This window comes from Tursiops truncatus, chromosome 3, assembly GCF_011762595.2.
Source record: "Tursiops truncatus isolate mTurTru1 chromosome 3, mTurTru1.mat.Y, whole genome shotgun sequence".
NCBI classification, from domain to species: domain Eukaryota; kingdom Metazoa; phylum Chordata; class Mammalia; order Artiodactyla; family Delphinidae; genus Tursiops; species Tursiops truncatus.
In genome coordinates this window covers 147,892,677-147,900,575 of record NC_047036.1, presented here as the reverse complement: position 1 = coordinate 147,900,575, position 7,899 = coordinate 147,892,677, and the positions used below count along the sequence as shown (strand labels likewise).

General features: G+C 56.4%; 1 protein-coding gene across 1 annotated transcript; it reads left to right on the top strand.

Moving 5' to 3' along the window:
* Positions 1-333: 333 nt before the first annotated feature.
* On the top strand, positions 334-3,668 carry NKX2-5 (NK2 homeobox 5). The gene is made up of 2 exons (XM_004315989.4): positions 334-975; positions 2,558-3,668. Exons 1-2 carry the CDS (start codon positions 645-647, stop codon positions 3,196-3,198), a joined length of 972 nt encoding a protein of 323 aa, XP_004316037.2. The 5' UTR covers positions 334-644; the 3' UTR covers positions 3,199-3,668.
* The last annotated feature ends 4,231 nt before the right edge of the window (positions 3,669-7,899 follow it).

Genomic DNA, 7,899 nt, shown 5'->3' with positions numbered 1-7,899 from the left:
CCAGAGCAAACCCTTTCCCCAATGCTTCTCTTCTTATTCAGATTCTTCCAAGTCGGACACACCATACCGTTAGTAATAAAGAAAGCCTTTCCAACTCCTGGAAATAACTCAGTCCCCCCAGCCCTCACCCAATCCTTCACTTCCCTATTCTGTTTCAGGTGCTGAGGAACATTTCTTCAAATCCCAGATCCACCCAACCCGGCCTAAAGGGCGGATTCGGAGAATAATCGGGTCCTTTCCTGTGCATCCATCCTGGTAGGATTTTCAGGCTAATGTTTTGGACAAATCTCAGGCTGCAGGAGCGAAAGGAGTCTTCCGAACGCGTTGCGGGCCCTTTAAAAAGCAGAGCGGGATTTTTTTTTTTTTTTTTTTTTGAGCCGTATGACTATATTAGGTGACCCGAAAGTGCTCATCGCTCCTGTCAACGAGGCCCCCGGCCCAATGGCAGGCTGAGCCCCCCTCCTCCGGCCTGGTCCCGCCTCTCCTGCCCCTTGCGCCCCGCACTACCTGCCGCCCGGCCACATCCCGAGCTGGAAGGCGGGTGCGCGGGCGCGCGGCGGGCACCATGCAGGGAGGCTGCCGGGGGCCGTGGGCAGCGCTGCTCTCTGCCGCCCACCTGGCGCTGTGAGACGCGCGCTGCCACCATGTTCCCCAGCCCCGCGCTCACGCCCACGCCGTTCTCGGTCAAAGACATCCTGAATCTGGAGCAGCAGCAGCGCAGCCTGGCCGCCGGGGAGCTCTCCGCGCGCCTGGAGGCCACCCTGGCGCCCGCCTCCTGCATGCTGGCCGCCTTCAAGCCCGAGGCCTACGCGGGGCCGGAGGCCGCAGCGCCCGGCCTCCCCGAGCTGCGCGCAGAGCTGGGCCCCGCGCCGTCGCCCGCCAAGTGCTTGCCTGCCTTCTCAGCCGCCCCCGCCTTCTATCCGCGTGCCTATGGCGACCCCGACCCTGCCAAGGACCCTCGAGCCGATAAGAAAGGTGAGGAAGAAACACAGGCTCCTTCTCCCCTCTGGGGTTGCTTTCGTCCCCAAACCTCGCCGCCAAGAAACTCTGGCTTGGGTAGAGGAGAGGCGAGTGCCTGGGCGGATGGTCGAGCAAAGGGGGCTCCGAATGTGAGAAGCGAGGTTGTCGCCAGGGTCTCCCCCCACCCCCGCCCCACGCTTCCAGTCGGAGGTTTAGAGGAAATGCTGGATCGTGACGATCAGAAACAAGAGATCGGAGAGAAATATATATATACTTTCTTGCGGCCTAACAAAGCCCCAGGCGGCGGCAGCCCCGCTCCTGGATTTGTTATGAAGTTGAAGTTGAGCGATCCGTTTGTGGTAGACAGAACAGAGGGAGAGAGAGGGAGTCTGTATATCGGTTTTTTTTTTTTTTTTAATCTCTTGAGGGTCTTTTTGAGGATCTGACGAAAACCGCTAAACAGAAATCAAAATGCTGCACGCCAGACATACTTTTGCGCACAATTGGAGCAGGTCCAGGACCTTCTATAGCCCACCCGTTACCCGGGGTGGCTGGGGCCTTTCCTCCTTTGTGCCCTGAGAGTGGAATGTTTGAGAACAAGGATCTTGAATTTAAAATGGGATACTCCGGACTCTCAAGAATCTGACTTAGCAGCTTTATTTTTCCATAACAATTTTCCCACGCGGCCAGGGCCGAGAGGTTCTCTCCTGGAAAAAGTTAGAAAATGCCGCGCGACGAAAGGCGTGGGGCAATGGAGGAGACGACTGGGGAAGTCGGCCGGATCGCCGCGCGCATCCCGAGGTCCAGGGGGAGGCTTGCCCGCCGGTGGAAAGGGCGCGTCGGGGAGACGGTGGCCCAACGCGGGGTCCGCAAGAACCTGGGGAGGCCGGGGGCACTGGCTGAAGGGCCGCCGAGAGCCCAGAGGGGCTTTCTGTGATCCTACAAAAGTTTGTCTAGTTGCAGAGGGGAGGCCTCAGGAACAGCTGCCGGAGGGCACGGCAGCTTGAATTGGTCACTACCGATTCAAATTCAATTGGAATCCAGGGCCGCCTGCCCACCCGCTGCTTTTTGGGCGCTGCAAAATCTCCGCAGCAGTTGCACGGGAGCCTTTGATAGATCACCAAACCAACACCTCTTGGCCTTCTGTTTCTTTGGTTCCCGTAATTTTGAGATAGTGCGACCGACCCTGGTGTGAGGCCTAGGTCTCCTTCATTTAACCTCTCAAACCAAAGTAGTCCTAATCTAATTCACCCCAGCGCATCACTTGGCTTTATTTTCTTTGCAACCTGAAGTCGTTAAGTCACTGTCCATCTCTTTCACCAGAATGTGAACCAACCCGAGGGCAGGGACCTGTCTTGTTTTGTCCTCCTGTGCCTAGAGCCGTGCCCGGCACATAGTAGGCAGTCAACAAATGTTGGCTGTCGAGCGGAAACCGAGCAGTCGCAGCGCCCAGTGCAGCCGGCAGAGTGACCCGTAGTCAAGCTGGGGGCTCCAGGCAGGACGGGGTGGCACCCACTGGGGCTCATCACCCGGCGGGAGCTCGGGGGGGTCGGGTCGCTGTGACCCAGCGTCTCTCTGCCACTCTGTCCCCCCTCAGAGCTGTGCGCGCTGCAGAAGGCGGTGGAGCTGGAGAAGCCTGAGGCGGACAGCGCCGAGCGACCCCGGGCGCGACGGCGGAGGAAGCCGCGCGTGCTCTTCTCGCAGGCGCAGGTCTACGAGCTGGAGCGGCGCTTCAAGCAGCAGAGGTACCTGTCGGCTCCGGAGCGCGACCAGCTGGCCAGCGTGCTGAAGCTGACGTCTACGCAGGTCAAGATCTGGTTCCAGAACCGGCGCTACAAGTGCAAGCGGCAACGGCAGGACCAGACTCTGGAGCTGGTGGGGCTGCCCCCGCCACCGCCGCCGCCAGCGCGCAGGATCGCGGTGCCAGTGTTGGTGCGCGATGGCAAGCCTTGCCTCGGGGACTCGGCGCCCTACGCGCCAGCCTATGGCGTGGGCCTCAACGCCTACGGCTATAACGCCTACCCCGCCTACCCGGGTTACGGTGGCGCGGCCTGCAGCCCTGGCTACAGCTGCACCGCTGCTTACCCCGCCGGGCCGCCACCGGCGCAGTCGGTTACGGCGGCCGCCAACAACAACTTCGTGAACTTCGGCGTCGGGGACTTGAACGCCGTGCAGAGCCCCGGGATTCCGCAGGGCAACTCAGGAGTGTCCACGCTGCACGGTATCCGAGCCTGGTAGGAAAGGGACCGGTGTGGGACGTCCCCGACCGGTCCCACCTCTAAAGAAGGGCACTGACTCTCGAGGAGAGGGAGGGCTCCCGACACGATCCTGCGTCCCTCGGATGTCACATTCACTCCCACGGAGGCCTCGGAGCTTTACCTGCCCCGTGCGCCTTTGTCCCCACGCGAGGGAGAGTTTGTGGTCGGGTTTACGGAGCTTGCGGTGAGTGATCCCGCAGCCTGGTGCCTTAGCCGTCGCCCCGGGAGTGCCCTCCGAGAGCCCACGGGCATCCCCAGTCTGCCGAACACCGGCCAGTTGGGACTGGGAGCCCGGGCGCGGCAGGCCTAGCATCCGGCCGCCTTTCCTCGAACCTGGGCCGGGCGCCCGGGCCCTTGCTGCCTTGCCGCTGCCCCCACCCCCGGTATTTATGTTTTTACCTGTTTCTGTAAGAAATGAGAATCTCCTTCCCATTAAAGAGAGTGCGCTGATCCTCCCGTGTGTTTCATTCAGCTTCGGCGCTTCAGAAACTGAATTTGGGAGGGCAGAGGCAGCCGGCCTTGAGTTGTAGGGATGGGTATTCACTGAGCAAATTGATAATAATGATAAATAAAGACTCACCTGTGCTGGGTCCCATGTTAGGTGCTTTCTGGGATTGCTCACGTAACCTTCAATAATCCGACAAAGGGAGGTCCTATTTTAAAGTTTAGCAGACTGAGGCCTGGAGAGGTTTAATGACTTACCTGTGAGCAAACAGCCAGTACTGGTAGAAATGAGGTTTGCTTCTGGGTCTCACTTCAGAGACTGAGGACACTGGCCCAGAGGTCTCAACCTCACCTCCTTAACCCTACTATGCACCAGGCACTGTTCCAGGTACTGGGCATTAAATGGAGGGCAAAGGCACCTAGGCCCTATGCGATTGGAAGGCACCAGAACTCATCTTGCTTAGAAGAATGCTGCAGCCCATTTTATAGATGGAAAAGCCCAGAACCAAAACCTTTGTCCAGCTCCTCAGAACTCCCCAGCCCAACGCCGTGGCCCGGCCTCACCGGTTTCTTGGCTGGGCAGAGGGCAGAGCCTGGACCACACAGAGGCGTCTGGCGGACCGTGCTCACCTCCTTCTGTGGCTAGGCCCCCATGAATTCACATAGTCAGGGAACCCTTCTCCCCCATTTGGCCGCCTCTCGGCATTTAACGAATTTTGCACTAGTCCTCACCAACGAAGGCTGTTGTATAGATTTTACAGATGAGAAAACTGAGGCTCAGGGAAATCCAGCTAAAAACCTGCTCACTGTGGGAGTTTCTTGCTGCCTTCCCCTGTTTTTTCATCAGTAAAATAAAAATAACAAAAATACTCAGGTCCCGCCAGTCCTCAGGGGCTCGGACCTGACTTCCAAGCTCCTCTACCTCCGGCTCATCTACCGCCAGCCTCCAAAGTCAAGAGGAGCTAATTCAATTCTTTAAAAGGGAGGAAAAAGGGAGGGAGTCAGGGACTTTGTGTTCCTGTGGAATGTGGGTTTTTCTGAATTTTGCCTGGAAAGTACAGGCCTGGCTGCCTGGTCCCAGAGCTCTTGGTGGAAGACAAAACATTGCTCCCGGCATATCCTAATTCAGTGCGCCTCTTAGGCTGGGGAAGAGTCCTCAAGCCGGGCCTGGGGCCATCCTTCTGTCGAAGGGAGGGACCGAGCCAGGGACCAGGCAGCTCTGCCAGTGCCTGTACCGTCCTCTATTCCTCAGGCTCACCCCACTGCCTTTGGGGATAGGGGAAGATGCCAGGAGATTCTAAGCGCTAAGAGCTGAGCTGGACGCAGCTTGCGATTCAGGGATGCCGGGGTGTATGCAATCGACCATTGCAGGGTTATGGGCTGTACTCTGTAGGGAAGTGGGAAAGGCTGCCTCAGAGCTTGGCTCGGGGCCCTCGGACTTGAATGTCTCTGCTGTAAAGTCCAAGCCGAGGACTGCGGGGCGGGGAAGCGTTCAGCTCAGCACTGGCACAGCGCCTCCTGAGCCCACGACCCTACTCCGAGATGCACACCGCGGTCCCATCTCATGGAAGGGCACCCGGAGGCTGTGTCAGACCACCAGACCAGCTCTTGATTCAGACAGCCCCTTCCTACCAGGCAGTCCCAGCAGGCGGCCTAACTCACACAACCAGGGAATCCTTCGACCTGGAGCTCGTCCACATTCTCACCCTTAATTAGTGTCCAGCCGCCCCCCACCCCGGGGTCCTGCATGTCCGTGGGCCTTTCTCATCTTACACTCGTCTACGGTAACATTAGAGAGAAAAAAATTTTTTTTCCACAACGTTATACTGCTACGGTTTTTCTATGATGCCTCTGTCTCCCTCTTTATCATCCTTCAGGGACCAGCTGAGTGACCCCAAGGTCTCTCACAAACGGATAACAATGGCTGGCTGGCTTTGGGCTCACTGAAAGCCAGGACTCCGGGCTAAATGCTTACCGGGGTTCTCTAATCTAATCCATCTTAATTGGCAAGCCAGGAAGCTGAGGACCAAAGGTTAAGGTAATGGTCAAGGTCATACATTCCCTAAGCACGGAACTGGGAAACCCACCGGGCAGATACTGAAGGGCGGGGGTGGGCGTGGGCGTGTTTAAGAACCGAGAGCCCGTTCACGTCGCTCTTCAAGATGCAGCGGGACGCTGCTCCCTGCCCCGAGCGAGCCTACGTTCTCACCAGTGGGGTGAGGATCTCAGGCTCGGTATCCAGGCTCATTATGGAGTAAACTGTAGTGCGCAGAGCCCTGGGAAGCGGCACACGGCTCTCGCCAGCCGAGGGTGTTGGGTCCGGGAGCCAGGGGGATGAGGGTCTAAGGGTCATTACTATCTTAAACTAATGACGCCCGCCTTCGCATAGCGACCCCTTCGCAAATCAAATCGGCAGTATTTGTTTTGTTTTCCAAGTATTCTATAAACGAAGCGTGCAGAGTGAGAATATTCAACCAGGACAGAAAAGTGAGGAATGCTGGGGACCTCCGAGGTCGCAAAGCCCGCGGAGATTAGCGCGGTGCAGGCGGACTCTGCATGCCCGGAGTGCCAGGGGCGCACCTAGGGAAATAGTTATACTTAATAATTTTTTAAAAAAAATCAGCCACCCGCCGCGGTTAAAAATTAATGAGATGATAAACCGTGACATTAAAAAGAAAGAAGCTGGCTCCGCAGGCTGAGGTGGAGTGGTTCCCTCAAGCCCAGCGCCGCCCTGCACCAGCCGGCGGGCGAGAGCCCAGGCTGAGGGTGCCCAGCACAGAGGCTGGGCCACCACGCCTCTCCCCTTTCCGCCGAGCTCTTGCCCAGAAGTCCTCTCGCTTCCTAGCGTTATTCCCAGCGAACAGACACAGGTTTGGCCAAATCAGAATAGCTCCCGTTTTATTTCGTATAGATTCCCCATTAAATCGATGTCATGTGGCGTATTTCAATACCTGTATTTAAACGAACGCTCAGAGCACGCAGGGTTCCCTGGAACTTTACGACTTGACAGCGGCCGGGAATCCTGGCCGCTCCTTGGCAGGCACGCCCTACGTGTGCCTGCCCCTCGCTTCCTCTGGGAGGTATTCCCGGCTCAGGCCGCGGGCGCTCCACTGCGGGAGCCAACAGCCCGGCAGCTCCGGGTCTTGCTGACCTCCCTGCTAGACCGGGCTCCTGGAAAAAGGGGCCAGTGGCTTAGATTTCATTTATAACTCATGGAGCTTCCCGCGGTACGAGCACTGTCCTAGCTCTTTACAATAAACCCGGGACTTCCCTGGTGGCCCAGTGGTTAAGAATCTGCCTGTCAATGCAGGGGACACGGGTTGGATCCCTGGTCCAGGAAGATCCCACACGCCGCAGAGCAAGTAAGCCTCTGGGCCACAACTACGGAAGTCCACGCGCCTACAGCCCCTGCTGTGCAACAAGAAAAGCCACCGTAATGAGAGCGCACCGCAACAAAGGGCAGCCCCGGCTCGTCGCAACTAGAGCAAGCCCACGGGCAGCAACGAAGACCCCAAAATACAATAAACCCATCTAATCCTATTTTACACCTCTGAGTTCTGCTGAGGAAATAGATGAAGAATGAATCTTAGGCCCAAAGAGGAGGAGTAGCTTGCCCAAGGTCACACAGCTCATTAATGCCAGAGCTTGGTTTCAAACCCAGGCAGTCTGATTCCGGAGCCCAAGAGCAAGGTAACATCTCATGCCCAGTTCAAAGAGGAGGCACAGAAATGTCTGTCAGCAATCCCACTACTGGGCATATACCCTGAGAAAACCATAATTCAAAAAGAGTCATGTACCAAAATGTTCATTGCAGCTCTATTTACAATAGCCAAGACAGGGAAGCTACAGATGTCCATCAACAGATGAATGGATAAAGAAGATGTGGCACATATATACAACGGAATATTACTCAGCCATAAAAGGAAATGAAATTGAGTTATTTGTAGTGAGGTGGATGGACCTGGAGTCTGTCATACAGAGTGAAGTAAGTCAGAAAGAGAAAAACAAATACTGTATGCTAACACATATATATGGAATCTATAAATAAATAAATAGAAAATGGTTTTGATGAACTTAGGGGCAGGACAGCAACAAAGATGCAGAAGTAGAAAATGGACTTGAGGACACGGGGAGGAGGAAGGGTAAGCTGGGACGAAGTGAGAGAGAGGCATGGACATATATACACTACCAAACGTAAAATAGATAGCTAGTGGGAAGCAGGTGCATAGCACAGGGA

What these genes read in the sequence shown, in the direction of transcription:
- NKX2-5 (XM_004315989.4), top strand. Translation starts at nt 645, where the DNA reads ATGTTCCCCAGCCCCGCGCTCACGCCCACGCCGTTCTCGGTCAAAGAC. An exon ending in CCCTCGAGCCGATAAGAAAG is followed by an intron (nt 976 to 2,557) that starts GTGAGGAAGAAA and finishes GTCCCCCCTCAG; the next exon opens with AGCTGTGCGCGCTGCAGAAG.